This window comes from Fragaria vesca, linkage group LG6 (genome assembly GCF_000184155.1).
Source record: "Fragaria vesca subsp. vesca linkage group LG6, FraVesHawaii_1.0, whole genome shotgun sequence".
NCBI classification, from domain to species: domain Eukaryota; kingdom Viridiplantae; phylum Streptophyta; class Magnoliopsida; order Rosales; family Rosaceae; genus Fragaria; species Fragaria vesca.
Window position 1 is genome coordinate 38,117,389 of NC_020496.1, and position 23,672 is coordinate 38,141,060.

The window sequence follows — 23,672 nt, forward strand, 5'->3', positions numbered from 1 at the left end:
TTTGGCAATCTATCGACATCCTCGATGAACGTTATATTAACTTGAACTACGACATGGACAAGGTCTGCCGCCACGTCATTGATCTTAGCTCTGGTAATCTCGTCGATATCAGTATTGAGTACATCGGCACCGATCAACTCCTCAAGTACCTGGCTGAGAGGTATTGAATTTTTTGTTATAATTTTTTTGTTTTTGGCAATAGCTAGGGTTCATAGTTTCATAGATAATACTCGGAACCCTAAAAAATCATATATATGATTCATATATATCTGTGCAAATCCTAACACACATAACCTAAGCAGTGGATACAAGACGGAATCCCATGCCAGATTTTTTATGGCTAACATGTTTCTGAAACTATTTGACAGCTCAAGCGGAATCAAACGGCTGCGATTCGTGAATTGCCCTAGCTTAACAGATGAGGGATTGAGCGAAGTGGCTTCAAAATTTCCCTTGTTGGAGGACCTTGATTTTTCAAAGTGTGATAAGATCTCAAGTAAATCTCTACAACTGGTTACGTGCTCATTCCCTTTTTTGAAATCGTGCAAATTGAATTCTCTCAAACTCAATGTAACAAGTGAAAGAAAGTGGCACTGTAATATGCTTGATTATTGTCATGGATGACAGATCGATGCAGGACTGAGTTAAGTGACTTCGGAGTAGTTGGAGGACCAGGGAAACATAAATCCATCAAAAACAAAAGTTTTATCGTTGAGTTCGATCATCATTGTCGGCCGGATTCAGGTGAACTGCACTGATTTAGGTTTTAGTTACTAATCATTTTTATCCATGTGTAAATTAATATCTAGTTTGGTCATGATCCCACATTTTAAAGATATTTGTCTATTCTCCGTTAAATTTCCAGCGTTATATATCTAACGAACTATGTTGGAAACTGAGTTCTGGATGCTATATTTGTTATTACAACTTAAAGCATTCATCGTTAAATTTCAAGCGTACCGTAATGGGCTATGTTGAATTTTCAATCTAAGCACATTTTGATTTTGTATACTTTTAATCTATAAATCTAACCTCTGAGAGATGTTCCATCGCTGCAAAGCTAATCGATCATGAAGTTTTACTATTGGTCATATGCCTCTTCAGGAGAAGAGGGCGATTTGGGTCTGAACCTACACGGGTGCAAAGTGATTCCAAACGCAAGTTGAGGAACATGGGCCGTTTACTTGGCCCATTTGAGCTTTTACAATGACAGTAAACCCAACCAAACCAAGAGTATCTTCCCAACCAAACCCGCTCTGGTGCTCAACTCTGATTCGATCAATTATTCAATTCCATAAAAGCAACCGAAAAACTCCGACTCCATTTTCCCAGGAGAAGTTTCACCAGAAAGGAGCACAGTCTAGTATGTAGGCAGACAATGAGATCAGTAACTAGCCCTAATAGCATAGTTGCCTTGTTCATTACGCTTCGCCATCAATCTTTGATAGAACAGAGCAAAGCGTCCTAGCTCGTGTAATCACCTAGCTTACAGACCTATCATACTGTAAAATCTTCGAAACACTAAAACTAGTATTATTCACCATAGTTAATGGAACTCAAAATGACACAGACCACGGAAGAGTACTGTAAGCCCTAAAGAGCGTAGGCACAAGTTACGGTGGCTCACGTGGAGAGCTTTTACCATTTTCCAACCCAACAAAAGCCGAACGACGCCGTCTCGGGCAGAGCCGGAGCCATCATCACCGGAGAAGAAGAAGATTACTGGACCATCTCCGGGGCCCTTGGATTCTGGAGATTACGCTATTCTTACGCATACGCCCATCACTTCCTTTGTTGACTTGACCGGGATTCTCTTTAGGATCTGACACGACACTTAGCTTCCATATATAAAACTAAAACTGAGGCTACGCACTCGTGCTGTCGTTGACGATTTGAGGCGATGCCACCACGGTTGTGCTTGGTTTTGCAGCTTTTTCTTGCTTCTGAGTTTTCAGTTTTTTGATGCCGACGTATTACATAGCATTATCTTAGGGTATGTAGGATTAGATCGTTACAAGTTAAGGGTGTGAAGGATTATGAGAAAATCTTATTAGGTCGCGGGTTCGTGTCTCCTGTGGGGTAAGTGGGGAACCACTATTGATCATCTTTAAAAAAAAAAAAAAAAAAAGAAGAAAATCTTATTAATCTTTAATAATGAAAATCAAAGCCCTAGACAGAGTGAGGAAACGAAGAGTATGCCAGTAATCCCAGTATGAATAAGAGTACGTGGTGGTTACAAGGTGGAATCAATCCTAGAATGCTCCCCTCCCTACAACTCTATCGATCTCATTGTTAGTATCGGCCGGCCTAAACTCTCTCATTATTTGCTGGGTATTTATGAGCTAGCTCTCGATCGACTATGAGTATGCCAACCAAGTTGAGCTTCAACTCTTTCTCCAATCAAGTGTAGCCGATCTCAAACTCAAATAATGAGGTTGAACATCGCAGAGATCATAACCATAGAGAAAAAAAAAAAAAATCTCCCGTATACACAGCATTGATGTTTTATTGTTTATTTTGAACTATTTCTTATCAAAGAAAAAACGTGGAAAAAGTGTGTCTATGAAATTGCACAAGCATATCAAGAGGGTGTTTAGGTGATCAATGCCTAAAAGCTTCCCTCTTAGTTAGTTTCATTATTGTTGGTAATCCCTTGAGTTTTTAAATGGTGATGAAATTGAAGCCATCACCATCAAATTCACAATGATGGTCATGACCATCAAATTCACAATGATGGTCATGACTCATTAGAATGTGTTTTCCCAAAATGTGCACAATAATTTAGCTGCATGTTAGGTGAAGATGTTCAAGGCTTCAAGCTGGCCCCAAGACATTAAATCCTTGCTAAGGTAGCTGGCAATTTTGTATTCTGCAACCATTAGCATTTGTATCCCAAGTTGCTTTCTCTACTCTACCTCTCAAGTCTCAAGTAGTAGACAAAGCACCTCTCTCTTGCTCTTATCAAATACTAGATAAAGTAATTTGTTGACATTGCCCTAATACCAACCTTTTCAACTAATCAAACAAAGTCAAGGACTCACTAATATGTTTATTAGCCCTAGATGATTATCCTAGTTTATTGTTCCCACTGAAAAAAAAATGAAAAAAAAAGAAGGTTCCCACCCTAATGAAAGTCATCCCCAGATCTCTCTTACCCAGAAAAACAAGTAACATAATTGTAACTCTGCTTCCCCCAATTTACATAACCCTTTTAGGGTAAGACCCAGAAAACGAAACCATCTTAATCTACCATCTTCTACCTGTTATGAACACAAGCTAAACACCTAGGCCTAGCCATAACCATTGCCAACCATTTTTCTTCCCTCTATTGTCTTTTCAAGTTTCTCATCTCCCTCGTCACACTGGCATTGTCATTTCATCCAAGTGAAACCGTTTATGTGTGTGTCTCTTCTTTTTTTAGCACCCACCACCAAGCTTGCATTGGTGACTTTTGAAGTTTTGATGGATCATGAAGTTGATTTGATGATGCAGAAGCCATGGAATTGCAGCAAGATAGGAATGGGAACGTGGCCAGCAGCTAGAAGAGACACTTGGGTAATTTTAATTGGGTAATGAGGGATCTTTGAGTATATTCTGTAGGGTTTTTGTTGAAGGGAGGGGACAGTTTTTTAAGGGAGGTGATAGGATGCCTGGTTGGCAGGTGGTCATTTGGAAAAACCCCATGTGTTAATCGTTAATGGTCTTCTCTAGGTGACTAAGTCTGTCTAAGTCCATGTAATATGAATATTTATCAGTTTTATAATAAGGAGTTTGATAGTAGCATACCAAGAACTATTTGCAGTGATAATGTGATATAGACTTCTCTTTTTTTTGGCGAATATAATGTGATATAGTCACATAGTAGTTTTCTACGGTGGTCGGGGAACTCGATCTATAGAGTCGCTGAGATAGTTCACAGTAGTGGTAAGGGAGTCGGTCTACGATATATCAATCTTTTAATACAAGTAGTATAATTTTTAATGAGCGTCGAAGACTTTTCGATTTATCCAATTTTTCGATATTATATATATATCCTAACTGCTCAGTCTATAGGTATTTATAAGTATATCATTTTTATAAATTTTAAAACATTTTTTTGAAATAAAACATCATTGTATTAATAACGAAGGCCAAAGTGACAATCAAGTACTATTACATTGTAATTGAAGCTCACTTAGCAGAGGATTAAACTAGAAACGAACCGAGATACTACAAAAATATAAAACCGGGGACAAGACGCTCAATTGTGGTACTCCAAGTTTCATAAATCTATCTAGTTGCATCTAGCTTACTCAGTCTACCAAGATATCCAAACACCACGAGTTAAGTTATAGTCAGTTTAAAATCAGGCCCAACGATCCAATTCACCTAACTTTTTTGTAAATTGGGCTTAGACCTAGGCCCAATGACCTGAGCCCATTCCTAAACCCTAGCAGAGTTGCTTCGCGTGTTGCAAGCACAATGGCGGCGGCCAAGGCAGTGTAGCCACCAACATCGCCATACCTTAGTCTCTCCTATTAATGTTCTCTTCCAGGTTAGCACCACTCTTTTTTTTGGGCCACCATCGTAAAAAATCCGGCAACCACCAGCCGACATCTAGTTCAGTCGGCGCCATTAGACCCTCTTTAGTCTTTAATACCTCCGATCGGGATCATCTCATTCAGCATGTTTTGATTCTCATCTAATTTGCACCATATGCACATCACAAAGGCTCTCTCATGAGCAACCTTAGTCTCTGCAGGCCAAAGCCACTGATTCAACTGGATCTCTGTAACCGCGAAGCACCGCAGCGGCAGGAACCTTAGAAAGGTTGGAATATCGTCACCGCTGCTACCTGAGAGGATCTTTCATTCCTGATCTGCTGCTACCAAGGACCCACCATTAGTTGGTCGGGGACGCACAAGGTTGTCCGCCACCGCTATAAAACTTGATTGCTTAACCCCAAGTCACTCCGAGAAAGATGGAACATCTCGCTCTTTTCGACTTTTTTGAAATTTGGAGGTGTTTGTTTTACTTACTGTTAACATTTTTTACGAATTGTAAGCTATATTGAAAATCGTTGAGATATTTATAAATGTGATTAACCAATTATGAACTTGAACGGTTCATGTTTCATAGATTTAGTACGTCTAATCATTTGATCTAGTTACTTTAACAATCACCAATTTAACGATCACCGGTTTACTTAAAAATTTGTAAAAGTGATTTACTCATACATACTTAAAAACTGAACAGATGAGACGACAAAATGTGATAGAAAAATAAGTCTTTTAAATCATAACTGAACAGTTTTCAACTAATCTTCATTATAGAGGTCTTCAGTATAAGGGTTACTTCTATTGTATATATACTTCACTTTTCATACATATATATATATATATATATGGTAAATATTTTCGTAAAATATTAGTGAAGTGACTTGATATGTTATCAATGTCTTAATACCTAGCCAACTATGAAAACATACAGATATCTGCATATTATAAGAACCACGACAATTTCATATGCATGCACGAGGTATTGTTTAGCGAAGTGTATTATTGTCTTGTCTTTTAATAGTTGATAATCTGCTTAGTGTGTGATGTAATGACAAATTTAGAGAGAATTTCAAGCAAGTAATGTAAGTGTACGAATGTGATATTATGACAAGGACAAGACTCTTAGTTATAATTTGAAAGTTGAATGTAAACAAAATTCGAAAGTTGAACGTTGTACGCGTATTGCCTCAACCAGAGTTTATTGAGAATTTTTTGAGGATACAAGTGATGAAACATCCTAGTTAGCTATTTACCTGAGTTACGTATTTTCTTACAAAGTAAAAATGAGAATTACCAACTAATTTATAAAGTAGAGTCACATTACTCGCATACAATGCCATTGTTTGATTATGAATTCTAGCGCCAACCAATTTGAACCATAATATTGGTATATACCACATTTCCAAATTACTCAAAAATAAAATAAAAAGCATAAAAGATTGACCTTTGAATTCACATAGAACAAAGACCAACCATCTAACCTTTTCCTAAACCTTCCATACAAGATAAAAATGTTATTGGGGTTAAAACAGTAGTCAAATTACCATGTTACTAAACTGTAATCCCATGTTCATCGGTTGCTGGTTTTGAAACTCGTACCTCTCTTTTTTTTCCTTCTCATTTTCTCTCGTATATTTACCTAAATATTAGCTAAGAAATCAAAACGGAGACAGCTCCCGAGAATATACACAACTGTCGCCGTCACCCCGCCAGTGACAAAATCTGGCACCACCGTCCCAACACGTGGCGCACATCCCGCCGTTGGTCCTCAAAAGTAATCAAACGCGCCGGACTGCCCGTCATTTTTATTCTGATCAGACTTGGCGTGGAAATACGGCGTCGTTTGCTGCCTCCTCAGACCCGGGATCATCGGTGGCCTCAGTGACCGTATCAACGCCAAGTTGATCCCCTTGAAGAAAGGATGCTTCTTGACGTCAGCGGCCCCGCGCTTCGACCCGAGCCGCCTCTCCGGGTCCTTATCCAGCAACCCGGATATCAAATCCCGCGCGTGTCCCTCAACCGCGCTAGAGGGCGTGGCCGTCGGAAACGTTAAGGAGCTTTTCACAATGTTTCGCAGTGTGATCTCATTCGATGGAGCCGCAAACGGCGTCCGTCCGTAGATCATCTCGTAGAGGAAGATCCCAAACGCCCACCAGTCAACGGCGTTTCCGTGGGACCTACCGGAGGCCACCTCCGGCGCCACGTATTCATGCGTCCCAACAAACGAACACGACCGCGCGGCGACCGGTTCGGCCACGAAGAGGCGGTTCGGGGATAAAGTCTGGACCTTCCTCGACCGGAAGAGGCGGTTCGAGAGGCAGGAGAAGGGAGTGAGAAAACTGCTCGGGTGCGGGCGGGTGTAGGATGGAGTTGTTGAGATGGAGTCTGGAAATGGAGAGGAGTCGGGTGACTCAACGGCGGGGATTGCGTCGGAGCAGAGAGAAAGGTCGAAGTCGGAGAGCATGATGTGACCGTCGGATCTGACGAGCACGTTCTCCGGCTTCAAGTCTCTGTAGATGACACCCAACATGTGGAGGTACTCCAAAGCCACCAGGACCTCAGCAGCATAGAACCTGGAAAAATGATTTGGTAAAATATCCGAGTTAGATCACCGAGTCTCAACTCAAACCAAGTTATCAACCAAAGATTTGTTCTTTTCTTTAAGAAATCTTGTGTGAAGACGACGTTGCAGAGGAGCTAAAGCAGACAAGATAAGAACATCTCATGATCGCTCCCTCTGAAAAAAGCGCAAGAATACAAAATATGGCTGTTTGAAATATTATTTTTGTTTTTCAAAATATTTTAAAATCGATCCAATCCAAGAAAAGTATAATAATTTTATGATCATACAATGTAGTACGAAAGCAAGAAAAATGAAAAAAAAAGTAATTAAGAATTGCATGATGATGGTCCGCCATGAATGTACCTTGCAGAGGTGAGAGAGAAGCGGCGGTTGGGCTGTTTATGGCGGAGGGAGTGGAGGTCGCCGCCGGAACAGTACTCCATGACGATGCAGGAGAAATGCGAGGCTTCAAACTCGGCGTAGAGAGTGGGGAGGAAAGGATGGTCAAGCATTTTGAGGATCTTGCGCTCCATCTCGGCTCTGGGCTCCTTCTTCTTGAGAGCCAGCGCCTCCTTGTCGACGACTTTCATGGCGTAAAAGCATGATAAAGATGACGAGTCGGAGTCAGGGCTGCGGAGGCTGCAGAGGTAGACGGTGCCGATGTCGCCGGAGCCGATACGGCGGTGGAGGCGGAAGTCGCGGTAGGTGAGGGAGGATTTCTTGGCGCGAATGACGGAGTAGGCGAAGTCGGAGGAGCGGTGCGGCTTGATGGCGAGATTCTCGGTGCCGAAGAAGTCGGACGAGGCGGTGGCGTCGAAGGAGAGGCGGCTGAAGCTGCTACAGGTGTCGCTGCTCATTGAGCTGTCTGAGTCACGCGCGAAAGTACTAACCAAACCAACCTCTAACATCTTACAACTAAGTGAAGAAAGGAGGAGGCGGAATACGTCGCCGTTTTATAGCTGTGAGAAACTCGGAATCAAACAAGCTACGGACTTTTGAGCTCGGAGAATCAGATACGAAAGAAGAAAGAAAAATCAAAATTCTTTGGGGATTTCTTTGGTGGGTGTTTGAATTCAATGAAGGGTGACAGAGGGCTTTGTGGTTATTAGGTCAGGATTTGTAAGCAACAGTGGAAAGGACTGTGGAGATTGATAGCCAGCTTGCATTGGAGGGACGCCATTAAAGGAAGGTTGCCTTGAATGCGAGCCCAGGCTTTTTCAGGTCTGGACCTGAAAATTAGGGTTTGGGAAGAGAGCAAGAAATAGACAGAGAGAGAGAGAGATAGAGAAAGGTTTTGAGTTTTGGTTCTTCTGTGGTTTCTCTCTGCTTCAGAGTTCTGAGTTTCTCTGTCACAGAGTAGTTGGGGTATTTATGCTAAGGCGGTATATATGGTAAGTTTTATTTACTGTGCAGCAATTGTTGAGTAGTAAGTAATACCAAAAAGAGGTGAAAATTATGAAAGCTTGGCACGTGGCGATGGTGGCTTGACGTATGCGCGTGCGGTTTCGCTGCGCTTGCATCGTTGTGTCACAAGGTACTGTGTTGATGTAAAAAGTCCGTAGTGCCCCTGCGGGGTGACTATAACGGTCAACTTTCTTCATCTATCTGCGGAAAATATGGTCGGGTTATGCCAGAATTGTCAACCGTAAAATGCTTCGAAGTTTCTGGTGTGAAAGAGAGAATGAAAACAAGTGGGAAGGAAGTGAAGCTGTAAATGTGTGAATTTCTGCTCGACTACCCACGTACCGAGCGGTAATAGTAATTTCATTTGGCCACAAACAAAACTATACAAAGATGATAACCATAAATAACTAAGTCTCATTATATCGCGTCTATTCCAAATTTGGTTTAAAAGTATAAGAAACAATATTGAATCGTCATTATCAAAGATAGGTCAGATAACTCAAAATTCCTATGTAAAAGAATGATGATATGCATAAATGTCGTTTGGATAATTGAAAGTTGTTCTTTCCTATATATGTAAAGATGAAATCACAAACAAGCCTTGTTACATCGCGTCTACATTGATGCAAACTTAACTACACGAAAGATTAATACTATATAAAAATAAAAAAACAATATTGCATATCATTATTCTAAAAGGCAGTGCAAACTACCTAAATTGCTACGTACGTATATGGATAAAGACATGTAATATTGTTTCTGAAGTTGCCTTCCTTCTAGATAATCCAATTCAAAACCTCAAGGAATTTAGTCGAGTAAACAAGTTAGGTTAGGCATGGTTTGATCAAACCTAGCTAGATACTCCGAGACTAAACCTCACTTTTGGGTATGATCAAGCCGACCTAACTCGTATCAGATTCGAATTGAATTGGATTAGTTTCGAACATCAAGCTAGCTAGTCGATCATTCGCGAGTAATTGGATCATAGTAGTAGATGATGTAGATCTACAATTCTTACCCCTTAATTAGCAAACCAGCAGAATTACCATACTAACTTGTTTCCGTATTGACAGAGAGAATATAAGGGATTGATATATAAGGTTAAAAGTGTAGTGATCGAGCTTGCAAGGTCGTATTCGTCGACACAAATCCAAAATGACATGATTGAACCTGAAATGACATTACTTGTGACCCCAACTGAAAACAAGGTCGACGTAGCAGCACCGCCATTCTTGTACGGATCGATCGGCAGTGGGGTAACGGTATCGACCAAGGTACCAACTCGATGAATAATTCTGAACCATTCATCATCTTCAAGCTAGCTTCTGGTGTTATATTGCATGAAATAGAGAGATTCTGGAAACGTGTATCGTTCTTGATCAGTCTTTCGAGTATCTCTTTGAGTTTAAGACTTTGAAAACCCAGATTATTGCTTGAATCAATGGCCCACGATGCCGGATCTAGAGCTTCTCGTTCGTTCATCTCTTTCACAGGTACGATATGATTGTGGAGATGGGAGAAGAAGCCAACCATGCATGAATGCGACTATGCGAGTAGTTTTCAATGAGGTAATTCAATTTGATGAGTACGTTAAGAAAGGACAATCGATCATCGAGGGCTAGCTTTAGAGTCGTTGAGGACTTGAGGGGAAACGACAACTCTTTCTAATGTTCAAAGCTAGTTAACCTTGCCATTTCAGAGATTTGAACTTGTGTCCAGAAATTATTCGTATATATGATTCGTACACTGTTGGAGAATTAATTCTGACGACGTGTACCGCGATGAACCAAATAATATGGAATTGGGCTATGTCATAATGACATGGGACATGGTTTTGCTACACCGATTATAATGCTGGTCCAAAATATGCTTTCAAATGAAAAAATGTACAGATAAACGTCTGAACCAATGAAATATCTCGCATACTTTCAACTGAAAGAATGTACATATAGACGTCTGAACAAGCGAAATTATATTTATTTTTTGTCCATTAAAAACCGGAATTCTAGAATATGATTTTTATAAACTTACAACGTATTATTATATATATATATATATATATATATATATATCTATGATTAGTTCATCTCCGATATATTAAGGTGAATTATGAACTAATCTCATCCTTCTTTTCCGATCAGTGGATATGTGAAATCATTTGTGATATATCGATTACAGACGCAATTTAGGAGGGAAAATTGATCGATTTTTCCCAAATTTTCTATATAGTTTCTAAAGATGATAGGTACAAGTAGCTATTGTAAGGAACTGAAACATGAATCATAACCTCTCAACGCATTGCGCCCCCACAGAGAGAAATTCATGAGCCCTTCACATGCCAAAAATCTGTCATATTTGGCACAACAAATGACTTTGCTTAATCTTAATGTTGGTGGGACTCTCATGTTTTTATGAATCAAATTATGACATGAACATTATTGGTGTGTATGTGACAGAATATAGCAGTAGCATATTGCACAGTTCAAGATGCTCTTCTTACATTTGCATCTTTCTGCTCCTACACAAAGACAACCATATATATAATGAGAAACTTCTATTTCCTTTTTGTTGTTTTTAAATTGCATATGAATATGGAACTTCTGAAGATGTGTGGGAGCAGACTGCATTTGTTCTTAGTTTAATTTATTAGTTTTAAAGTGCACCTCAAATAACTTTCAAATTAATTTGTAACCAACAAGAAGGAGACCGATCAGATTGATACTAAAATTCCACATGGCCTTAAGAAAACAGTGAATTGAAGTTGGGTCCCCAATTTAAATTAAGGATACTGATATACTCGATCCAATATATATTGCAAACTTTTGGAGAAGAAGATTGATGAGAGGAAATTGATGAAGAAGGGACCCGTGATAGTTTGCATGGGGATGGATTGTTATGGAAAAGGCCAGCAAAAAGTGTAGCAAGTGGAAATTGTTTTTGCGTTTTGATCATTGACACTTCTCCAAAAGTGCAAGCCAAAAACCCACATTTAAGATGTTTGTTTGTTTTTTTAGGTCTATGGTGCCAAACTTGAACTAACAACGAACCAACCTATAATTGTTAGCTCAAATGTGTCCATACAAACCTAACTATATTTATATAATTATCTTTGTTATAGTCAGTTATTAAAGTTAGAGTCATTTGTTAAAAAAATATTTACTTTTAGATAGATCCGACTTAATCGATTGCATGTAGAGTTGACTTTACAAGATACATGTTCGTTTTAAAATGAAGGGTAACATACTGTATAGTCCTTATGGTTTGAAGTCGACATCTGTTTAGTTTTTATGGTTTTATTTTAATCTGAATGGTTCTTAAAGTCATAATTTTTAATCTGTTTAGTCCTTATAGTTTTATTTTAATCTGAATGGTTCTTAAAGTCACAATACAATTTTTCATCTAAAATTGTGACTTTAAAGACCATTCAGATTAAAATAAAACCATAAGGACTAAACATATGTCAACTTCAAACCACAAGGACTAAACAAATTTCAATTCTAAAATAAATGAACTAGACGCGTACAATCATAAATATGTTATAACTATTATCTTGAATTCATTTGAGAGATAATCTTTTAATATTAAGAAACAAGCGATCGGTTTATACGTGATCCAATTTAATGAACAAAAGTAATGTAAAGACAGTATAGTGACGCATAATGAGTTCCACAATCATGACACACTTTAGTCCTCAACTACAACTAGTGTGACAATTTTTTACACATCATATATGCGGGCATGAATTCTCTTCGATCAAGTTCTCAATTATAAGCAGCTACCAAAACCTCTCGTGGAAGAGGATGAGTGTGATTTGAACAGAGAGATATCTGGACAACACTGTGAGATGTAGACAAGAATCTAACTTTGGAATAATATTTCATCCAAGAAAGATATCACAGAGAGGGTCCAAAAATTTTGAACCTCTAAACATGGGAGATTTTGTGCTAATTAATCACATGTAAATCAGTGATCTTAAATGGCTAAATCCCACTTTAGAGATCTTGTGGGCCAAATTAAGTCAGTTTCAACTCTATTGTTGTCTTCTGCTTCCTTTGATAATTGGAGTTTTTCTCAAGCATCGTTGTTGTGTTACATGACTTACATCAACTAATAAGGGAACATTAATTTTAATGTTAGTTAATTGGTGGCCTGCTTAAACCCTAAGTAACTAATCACTTAACAAATCATTTTTATTTGATTCACAAAGATCTCCAAAGGCAGCTTAAGTCACTCAATTGTTATATTCAGCACATTGGTCTCTTTCAATGACATCAATAATAAAAAGAAAAAAACTTGATAATTAGTTAATTACACAATTTCGAAAGAGTTCATCACGCTAGTTAAATGTAGAACACACATCCGAATAAGTAAGAGTTAGTTAAGGTTGATAGCTAGCTAGTTGATTCAACTTGTTCGAAACTCCAAACCAATCAATAAGAATTGAATCTGTCTAGGTCGGAATAGACTGAAAAAGAACAGAACCAACAATTATGTTGAGCCATCACCTTCAAGACTTGATAATTATCAACAATAATTTTCAAAGTAATGCATACACTCTTAAACACCAGTTCAAAATGGTCCGGATTGGTCCCCCAGTTTACATATAAATCTACAAACAAGCCTCATGCAAAAACAGTCACCCCTTACCTAATTAATTTTCATCATAACCATTGTTAACGTCAATCTTTGGTTCAATTTTTAGTCCACTACTCCATTATAATGAGTACGATGTATAATAAGAAACTTTGTGAATTCGAGTTGGCAACTTGTTGGACAACAATGACAACAAATTTGTTGTTATATTAGTAAATAACTCAATGTAGGTATCGCATACATACAGATATATAAGAAAATGCTGACAAATTATAAGATTGAAAATGCTGACAAATTATAAGATTTTAGATTAAGAGGTAAATGATTGATGATCTGGGTTCTCTTCAGGCCTATATACCATATTACAGTTGGTTAGCCATTACAGGCGCACTACTACCCTTGTCATTTCAGTTTTACGCGATACCCCGTAATCGAGTTCTATAAAAAACTTATATAGCAGTAATATTTCAAATATTTCTGTATGACTTTTGAAGACTTTAGGCGATCGAATTTTGACAAAAAAATATATTAGGATTAAACTTAAACTGTTTAACATGGAAATCAGTTTCAAAGAAGTATAGCAGGTTGAAGAAAAAGAAGAAGAAAAAAGAAAATGTGAGAATTTGGGCAAGAGTGATGAACAAGGAGCCAATATTCCCGCTGTTTTGATAGGCCGACAAACGGACAAAATATGTCACAGACAAATTCTTCCGCAACATTTAGAATATAAACTTTGCATTAGTTGAAAATTATGGCACCAATTCTATATAAAACTGACTTTAGCTCCATTATTATATTAAGCTAGATAAAAATAAGAATAAACCCTAATGGTGTGTATGGTATATAATGGCTGTATCATGAACAACCTAAAAATAGAAGAAAAAAAATGGAGGTTGGGAATCCGAGTTAATATATATATCATCTTAGTTGAACTATTTGATTAGTTTTCTTGGTACCATAAAATAATGTATGAACACCCTGAATGGTGTTCCCGAAGCTGTTCATGTCTGCTTTGATCTGCTGTGCTTGCTAATAACCTAATAAGTAGTTGCTCAGCTAACTCATAGATTTTGTCTCTCTATCTCTAATATTTTTTAGGGTTAATTTGGATCTCAGAGTCGAGCTAATTGGTGTGGACATTTTTGTATCTATGGGTTTGATGTGTGAGGACATTTGCAGCTAAGCGATTTGCTTCAGGTATGATTTCATAAATTGCATGTTGAGGAGGAACCCAGATAGACAGGATCAAACTGGCTCAGTGGTCAACCTTATATAAATATTCACAACGTACAGTTCTTCTGTATAGCTTGTTCTTGAAAAATATTTCATTTGTGGAGCAGAGAATCGAATAAACTAAATTACAGCATGGTTTATATTTACTCTAACACTCGTATTATTTGAGTCTATCTGTCGAACATCTTGTCTTAATATTATCATTTGTCGAACCTCTAATGCGTGAAATCTGCTTCTTATTTATACACGCTTTTCATGTTGTATGCACCATGTGTATATCTCATGCTCCTATACATATCATAGAGAATTTGAGCACGCTAGTTTTGTACTTTCTAATATGAATATAGTATGACTATGCCATTAGTCAATGCAAATAGTCTGGTATGTAACGGCGTGCTCATACAAAATTAAATTTCTCGAATTTAGAGTATTAGAGAGGTCTAGATCAAAAGCGAGATTTTCTTGCTCACTCAAATCCTGCAGGTTATATATTATGTCGTTTCCTTGCTAAATTTTAAGAAAGGGTTTTCAACTTGATCGACATCACTAGAAAGAATCACGCAGAAACCAGATTTGCCTGCAATACCCAAATCTCCGCAGGGTATAAAGTTCTATATTTGTGTCGCCTAGCCTTGTTTTATTAATTGTAAATTTCTTTTTCCTCTTCAGTTATGTGAATGGTCGATATCTCTGATAAGAATGGCTCCAAGCTCTTCATATATTGGAGATCCAATCAGTTTAAGACTTCAAATACTTACCTTTTCAACCAGTTCATGGAAGTTTGTATTATATGAAAGTTGTGGGTTACCAAGAAATTAGAGGTTAAATTTAGTACTAGCTCATAAATCCACCACATCCATGGCACAAAAGTCTTGAGCTGTAAACTTGTAATCGCATGGTTTTCTGGGAGTAGTATAGCTTTCCTGATACATATTCTTAAAGTGGAAATAATTGACTAAATTTCATTGATGTTTGGAGCCTCAAACCAGATTAATTTGAACAAATTAATTAACACTCGATCGATCCTCAACTGTCAAAGAATACTGCTGTATGATTCGCCGAGTGCTTCAATTTCTGTTATATTTCCATGGTCTTTTCATTGATTAAGCACTTCGTTTTAAGTCTTAACCAGCAAGCTTAGACGTGCTATAGGGTATAAATTTTTATATACGTACAATTTACTTGTGAGAAATTCGTCGAGGGACGAATCAACTTTTCATGTTTGCTAACTAAATTATAAGGCTAAATATGGACTTTGTGAGTACTTTCGCATCAGGGAGATCGATGGAGGCCTGGTGCTATGTCAAATCCAAGAGGCAGCTTAGTTAGCAGCCTGGAAATACTTGATCACCATAATTAAAACGAGCCGAGCAGCTGAACATAAACATGGACACAACATTAAGCCTAGGGCTGAGGACAAAGATCACTGCATGCATGATGCATATTCCTTGGTCATGTATCCATCGATCACAGCTAGCTAGCTATCACTGGACGTACAGCAACGTTAAGAATCTTGGTCCAGAACGTACCCTTTTTAAGGACCATGCAGCTGTAGCTACAACTAAATTACAAAAATGACTACTGTTCATATTTGTTTGTATTCTCTATCTGCTGCTGCATCATCAGCAGGTGTTTCTTGTAATGTCATCTATCCAACTTGTTCTTTCAGTTAGTTTACCTCCCCTTAGGTTTTCGAGATAATTCATCGAATACCTTCCTTTGGTTTCTGATGCGGAGGACAAGTACGTCGATCTCTTGATAGTAAGGTCGACCAAAGCAGCCAGAAGAACCAAAGCATCTCCATGCACGATGCTGATTCCTGTTTTGGATAACCTCATGCCAGTAATGGCTACTATTTCTCCGACTGCGAGGATGACATAGTGATGAAGATGAAGGCCTCCCAATCGACATGCGTGACATTCGGTTATAGGCTGAGATTCTACTATGTAGTTCAGTGAATCAATCCAAATCGATCGGAGCAGGGCCGGACCTGAGATTTCAAGACCTGAGGCGAGTTTTAAAAATGATGCCGTATAACGATCATAAAGAAAAAAAAAAAAAAAACTGGCCAATCGGCCATAAAAGAACCAAACTTTAGAACAAAGAAACTTACAAATACAATAAGGGAAACAAAAGATGATCGAAAACAATATAGCATATATACAACAAAATATATGACCTGAATAGATCGATTTGATTGGGAATGAATTGGGCAAATATGATCTGGTGTTTGGCATTTTGATCGATCAATAGAAACAAGGATAAGAAACGGGTTGTTTGGAGGTTGAAAACAATGAAGCTTTGGAGGTTGAAGAAGGGTGTGTTTAATAGAGTTGAGACTGGAAAGTTCTAAAACTCTGTATGCTCAAAAGCAAGGAGTAAAATATCTAAAATATTCTCGATATTTCTTCAAAATTTCCGTTTTTTATAATTACCGATATTAATTTTCATATCTTTCCGATATTTTATATTTAGTCTATTTTTGGTCGAATATACAACTTTTAGATAAAATTTGGTAAAATTTCCATCGATATTCGATATTATCTCGAGGGTAAAATATTGTATAGTCCTTGTGGTTTGAAGTCGACATCTGTTTAGTCCTTATGGTTTTATTTTAATCTGAATAGTCTTTAAAGTCATGATTTTTCATCCAAATAGTCATTATGGTTTTATTTTAATCTGAATAGTCCTTAAAGTCATGATTTTTCATCCAAATAGTTTTTATAGCCTTTAACTGAGAAAATTGTCGGAACGACTATTCGAAAGGACCACCACCACTCGTCAAACCCCAATACCCCCCCCCTCCCCCCCGCCCAAGTATTTTGGGACTGAGGCGGCCGCTGCTTGGGCCTCACCTCAGGTCCGGGTCTAGATCCGAGCATGCAGCTTCTTGATGAATTGGTGTCTGTGAGGATGGTTATGGCTTTAGGTTGGAGTTTCCACTAATTGTTCTTGTTTTTTGGTTGGATTTATATTAGGGAAATGCATGTACGTACTAGGATTTACGCTTTCTGAATTTTGTTATTCATTTATGTATCGAGACATATATATACAGCACCCTTTCATATTGTACGTAGTGCAGAACTATACAATCAAATAGTAAGAACCAAAAATCAGAAAAAGGGTAATCTGTATAAGTATTCCCAAACTTTGCCATCATGCTAGTTGTTTTCCAGCATCTCTTGTATCTACGATGAATTACTTATGCTACTAGTTTTGAGTATTACGTAAAATCGCAAGTGATTGAAATCATTGAATCCGTTAATTTGTCGCACAATTGCAATATTAATTTTTCTGTCCAAAATGAACAATATAAATCTGTGTGTTAGAGCTTAGAAATAAGAAATTTATGGCTCTTATTTGGATGGTAATCCTACTTGGCTACTTGTAGCACTTTCTTTTCATTTGAATTGAATGATGGCAGAGCAAGTGACTGTGTGAGGAGAGACTAGTTGTTGGATCAGAAAATAAGACCCAACTCAGACATGTCCATGAACTGGGCCGGGCCTCTTTGAAATAAAAACACAATTTAGGCCCAGAACTCTTCAATCGCGGGTAATTTTGCAATGGACGAAACTAGCCCCAAGAGGAGAAGCACATAGGGTCATATCGCGAAAAATTGAAAGGGAAAATGAGAAACAGAGAGCCAGAATTGGTTTATTGCTTTATGGCTGGACTCCTCTAGTCTTGTGAATAAAGCTTTTCATATTTTAGGACACACCTCTGCGAAGTGTGAAGGTCTAGAAACCTCACACCACTGCCAAAGTGAGAAATAGTCATAGGCCTTCTGAAGCATCAGTTTCACTCTCTTGAAAACTCAAACAAGTAAAGTGAAAAAGGGTGATGTAGATAATTTCTCTTCAAGGAAACCTGAGATTCTTCTGATACACCATTACTCTTGCATTTTATACCCACCCATTACTCCCAACTCATGTGCTTCACATCACATTTTTGGTGTTAGAAGAGAGAGGAACTTGTAGAGAGAGAAAGATAGTAGGAGGTACATTTTTGGTTTGAGAGTAGTTTGATTTAGTTTCTGAAGTTGAAGAGGGCTTTGAAATTCTGAGGCTTTTCTTTTCTCCAGTTTTGGTTGGTTATCCTCAAGGAGGAGATCAGTGGGTGAAATCCACCATGAGAAAGAACACTTGGGTTTTGCAGTACTGCCTGTTGTTCATGGGATGCTATCTTGGTATGTTCTGTTCCTTAGTTTGCTTCTTCTTTCTTTCGGAGTACTATTTTTGTTTTAAGTATTTGATTTTGTTTTAGCTGAGATCTTCTTGTTCAGAAGTTGGAAGTCGCTGGTCAAAGTTCACATTTTTGTTTTATGCTTGCTTGCTATCAAACAAATTTAGAAATGCTTCTTTTTTTTTTCTTTGTTGGAAAGGTGCTCTGTGATTTGCATAATTTATTTTCTGGAATAAGGGAATGAAACTGCTAATAATGCTAAATGTCCTAATCTTCTTTTATATTAAAATGGTCAATTAGCAAGAACATTAAGGGTTCTCCCTCTCTGAGGGAAAATAAATAAATGATGTAGATGAATCTCCTGTGTTTTTGTTATTGTTTTTGAAGAAATGTGGTCTGGGAAACCCAGATATCATGGTAACTGAGTCCCCATGATGAAAGCATACTGATACATAATTGATATTAGTAAGCTATTGTTGTCTTTGTTCAAAATGTTGTGTTGCTCTTATTTACAAATGCTTGTTCAAAAACTTAATTTTATACTTTTTCATGGAATTCGCTTCTTCAGTTTTGTCCCTCCTGTTTGCTACTTATACTTGAGCAAAGCATTTAACAGCACCATAGGTAATAGATTGAAAACACATCATTAAGCTTTGTTCAGTAGATATCAATAATCTCAGACTTTAATTGTTGGCTATAGTAACTCTACTCGGAACTTTGTGTCTTGAGAAGTTCATGTGGCAGAAGTGGGGTAGATACTGTAGATTCACAATGGAGATATTGTAGAGTAGACTCGTATTCAGTTCAATTTCAAATGTCAATAATTGATCAATAATGAAAGCTGATCACCTCATCCATTTCTATTATGTTCCATATCTAATCTCCACGTTTTTCAACTTCTTTAGCTTTAACAATGGGAGCTGGTGTGGAAGAGAAAGTAGATGGTGCAATGCCAGTGACTACATTGTCGCCACCAGAAGGGAACACAACATTCCTTGATGGCACAACATGGTGTGTGGCTCTTGCTGGTGTCTCCCAAGTTGATCTGCAGAATGCATTAGATTGGGCCTGTGGACTTGGAATGGCAGACTGCAAGGCCATCCAAGATGGCGGGCCCTGTTACGATCCAGACACTCTCTTATCTCATGCTTCCTTTGCTTTCAATAGTTACTATCAACAGAATGGGAATTCTGATATTGCTTGCAATTTTGGGGGTACTGCTGCTGTCACTAAATATAACCCAAGTAAGTTCTGCATCTCCTTAATTCTCTCCGATTACTATTGTAAAGGTTAACACTAGGACTTAGGACAAGTACAATAACTATAACTATCTAGCATTTTGGATAACAATGGATTTAGAACACCTTAGATATCAATTTGGAAGCGCAATCCATGGTACATTGGGTGCTATATTCTGATTTCCACAACACCTTAAATTATAAGCTTCATTTTTCCTTTACTTCATTGATTTGAGGAAAGTGACGATTAGCTTTTTGGCCATTTTAGTAGAGATTAGAACTACTTGTACTTCTTAGACATTTAACTTTAAGACAATATGGGTTTCTGATCTTACCATAATGTCATTTAAAGTTGTAACCACAAGGATCTATTCCTTCCTTAAGAGTAGTTGCAGAACACTAATATAGCTTTGCTTCACCACTTATATAAGCTCCAGCGACATTTTTTCTAATGCTACATAATGCTAATTGAATATATTAGCTGATTATGAAGCTTAATACTTGATTTTAGTTAGACCAGAATGTAAAGTCCTAAACTTATAACATCATTCAGCCAAGAACAGATATTGATAAGTTTCGTTGCTACATTGCAGGTTATGGAAAATGTGTCTATGCTGCTCCTGGGTATGGTTTTCACCTACATATATATCAGTTTCCCTCATCTTTCCCATCTTAGTTATAAATTACTTCTTATGGATTGATTTTTTGCATAAAATATTTCTTGTTTTTCAGATCTGTTGGCTCTGCAGCAGCTCCATCGTTGATCTCCCTTTGGTGGTGGAAACTTGCTCTCCTTTGTTTACTCCCTTTGTATCTAGGAAGCTGATCATGGCTCATGATCATTAGTTATAAACCGGATTAAACTGGTCAAAAAGTCGAATTCGACTGTTTTGTACAAAACTATTTTAATGTCATGGAAAGGAAAAGGCAGGAGATCAGAACATGATTAGCCTATGATTATGTAATTGCAGTATGCTTGCTTATTCCTGTCTTTGTTTCTGGTTTAGGAATCTTTAGCTAATTAAGCAAGCCCCCATCTCTCTCTTTTTCAACCTGTCTTTTGGTTTGATCTACTATGCCCCTTTAAAATGGAGCAAATTTCTGTTCCCCCATACCCTTTTCTGAGTTCTATCCTCATTCTTAGTTCTTTCCTCATTGGGCTCCTTTCACTAGACGCTATGGATATGACCGGATAACCTTGTCAATTTCTCGCGAGACGTTGATATATGAAAATATGGGAGATGAGATTTTGAGGTTTAAACACATCCCAAGGAACAGAGATCTTGAGGTTTTGAATATTGAAAGATGGGTTTAAATGTGGGGGCCCAAAAATCCCTGGATAGTATCTTTGTTCCATTTATATATAGCTTTTGTCCTTCTCACACGTCCTGGGAAAATCAGTTCATCATTACATATGTTGTGTAATGAATAAACTACACAGTTAAAAGACAAATTTGCCCTCGCGCATTGTTGTGTTTCCCGCTCAAACGTAGGTTACAACGGCCCACGGTAAAGAGACATATGATAAAATTGGAACGATAAGTAGAACAACAACATTGCCCAGAGGATGACATGTATAAACCGAGAATTGATTAAGATAGAAGAAGTTAAAAACAAGGCAGCAAATTGGCTAATTTGACTTGTCTTTGGAGCGCTTGAGCTTGACTCGTGAAGTGCACTCGGGTTTTAGGAAACGAAATTTTAGATTTTCTGTGCTCAACTAGAGTTGGTTCGATTTCAAGTTGATCTAAAATTTAAGGATACATTTACTGAAATATACAATTTTAGAATGCGCTTAATCAACATAAACTTAGTTTTTGATCTAGATATACTTGTGAAGTTGTGAATATCTAAAGTGTGACACTCACACCCCGAGCTTCTGCGGTCGTTGAACTCTGTTCAAGGTCGGTTAACCCGTCCAATTAAAACTTCATTTTGTAGCACAACGGTATGGGCTGACTTGACCAGCTTGACCCATCCAGCCCATTTCTATTTGGGTCATTGTCCATGTCCAGCTCAATACCTGGTTCCATCATCAACAATCCAAATGGACATTTTCTGACTATCACAAAAACCTTATCCAACTGAGAAAATCCAATGAGGTAAAGCCAAGTCAGCAACAAGTATCTTGGTGTATCCAAATCTGTGTTTCTGAAGCCACAAGTTGCTCATGTGGCTGAGGTGAAGACTTTCTTATTCAAAAAGCTTATAATCTTTGCATTACAGGCTACCACAGTTCAGAAAATTATCCAAAAAACACAGAGAGAGACATTTGCAGACTCCTAACTTCAGTTGTGACTAGAAATGGCAGCAGCTACTATGACTACTTCTCTCCCTCAGTTCAATGGGTTGAGACCCAAGATCTCATCCAATGTACAGAGCTTGGTAAGTGCTTGTTTTCTCTCATTCATTTTCAGACATCTTTGCTGATTCTGAATGTGTGTAATGCAGTTGGCTCTTGCTTCTTGTTTATTGAAATATATGTTTAATGGGAATGCTCAAGATTTAGTTGAAGTTGGATCTAGGAAAATGTCACAATTAATGGTGTATGTTTTGATGACTTATGCATGGATCAAATTGAAGAAGAAATTTGACCTAGTAGGTACAAGTTAAAGGAAACAAGACTAAAAAAGAGCTTTCCTATTTGGGTTAGAAGTTTAACTGTTGGAGTGAAGAGAAATGGATCCGTTTATAGGGCTCTGTTGCTCTTTTAAGTGATCGGAAGTTCTTATGGGTGGTTATTGTTGAAGTGACTGGCACCAAAAATGAGATTACTGTCATTTTTAAGAGGTAATTAATAGGTGTCAAATTTTGTTCACGAAATAATGTGAGTGTTTTCTATATCTTATTTTGAGTTACGATCTTAATTTTATTTGACATGTCTATAAGTCTATTAATTCATTATTTGGTGAACATATTTTGTGAGTCAAACAATTTTCTGTCATAAGCATCAAAGATCTTAAAGATTTCAGTTAGGTGAAGATGATGATCATGCTCATACGGGAATATATAGTTAGAGACCTGACCCCCAACTACTACATGGTTTTGTTAATTCTTGCACTAGTTAACTGACTGCAGTATTTCTCATTGTTCAGGCTGCTGTTCAACCAATGAGGCGCAAGAGCCAAGGTGCTTTGGGAGCTCGCTGTGACTTCATAGGTTCACCCACCAATTTGGTAAGCATGTATATATTCACATCTCTATGAATTTGAACTATGAAGCTTAGGAGATGATCAATACTAAATGCATCTTTTTTTTTTCTTTGTTGATATAGATCATGGTGACTACTACAAGCCTAATGTTGTTTGCTGGGAGATTTGGGTTGGCACCATCTGCAAACAGGAAGGCAACAGCAGGATTGAAGCTCGAAATCAGGGAGTCAGGTCTTCAAACTGGTGACCCAGCTGGGTTCACCCTTGCTGATACCTTGGCTTGTGGGACTGTAGGTCACATGATTGGGGTTGGGGTTGTTCTTGGCCTTAAGAACATGGGTGCTCTGTAAAAAGTAATGTGAATCCAAATCTGCACGTATTTCATTTCTAAGTTGTTTTGTTTCTCTGCTTGACAAACACAAGATTTAAAAGCTTAATCTTGGATTAGGGAATAAGGTAACAATATATAACAAGCTAGTGAAGCGGACATCAAATACCATATCTCCAAGTAACTATAGAACAATCGTATTGTGAAAAAGTTACCCCGATTGTTAGTGTGTTCTCATGTCTATATGGATTTCCAATAGCACGTCTGACTCCCACGCAAATCACCAGCCAATGAGGGTCGGTAAGATTGACAAGGCACTTGATTGGAACTCCCGCATAAGTTCAAGTCCCCACAATCACAAGTTCCTTATTGGTACGTTACCGAGTACTGGGGACCTGCATGACCCATATGATGTTGGTAAAAGTGTTGGCTTCTAAG

General features: G+C 37.9%; 3 protein-coding genes across 3 annotated transcripts; 2 read left to right on the forward strand and 1 right to left on the reverse strand.

Moving 5' to 3' along the window:
• Positions 1 to 5,911: 5,911 nt before the first annotated feature.
• On the reverse strand, positions 5,912 to 8,417 carry LOC101297860 (protein kinase PINOID-like). The gene is made up of 2 exons (XM_004304662.1): positions 7,465 to 8,417; positions 5,912 to 7,111 (listed from the first exon to the last, which is right to left on the reverse strand). The coding sequence occupies exons 1-2, from the start codon at positions 8,007 to 8,009 to the stop codon at positions 6,307 to 6,309; spliced, it is 1,350 nt and encodes a 449-aa protein (XP_004304710.1). The 5' UTR covers positions 8,010 to 8,417; the 3' UTR covers positions 5,912 to 6,306.
• Positions 8,418 to 18,402: 9,985 nt separating this feature from the next.
• Positions 18,403 to 20,580, forward strand: LOC101292830 (glucan endo-1,3-beta-glucosidase 13-like). Its single transcript, XM_004306369.1, has 4 exons — positions 18,403 to 18,520; positions 19,422 to 19,760; positions 20,348 to 20,378; positions 20,487 to 20,580. The coding sequence occupies exons 1-4, from the start codon at positions 18,463 to 18,465 to the stop codon at positions 20,578 to 20,580; spliced, it is 522 nt and encodes a 173-aa protein (XP_004306417.1). The 5' UTR covers positions 18,403 to 18,462.
• Positions 20,581 to 21,972: 1,392 nt separating this feature from the next.
• On the forward strand, positions 21,973 to 23,439 carry LOC101298445 (photosystem I reaction center subunit psaK, chloroplastic-like). Its single transcript, XM_004304664.1, has 3 exons — positions 21,973 to 22,139; positions 22,850 to 22,930; positions 23,029 to 23,439. Exons 1-3 carry the CDS (start codon positions 22,059 to 22,061, stop codon positions 23,254 to 23,256), a joined length of 390 nt encoding a protein of 129 aa, XP_004304712.1. The 5' UTR covers positions 21,973 to 22,058; the 3' UTR covers positions 23,257 to 23,439.
• The last annotated feature ends 233 nt before the right edge of the window (positions 23,440 to 23,672 follow it).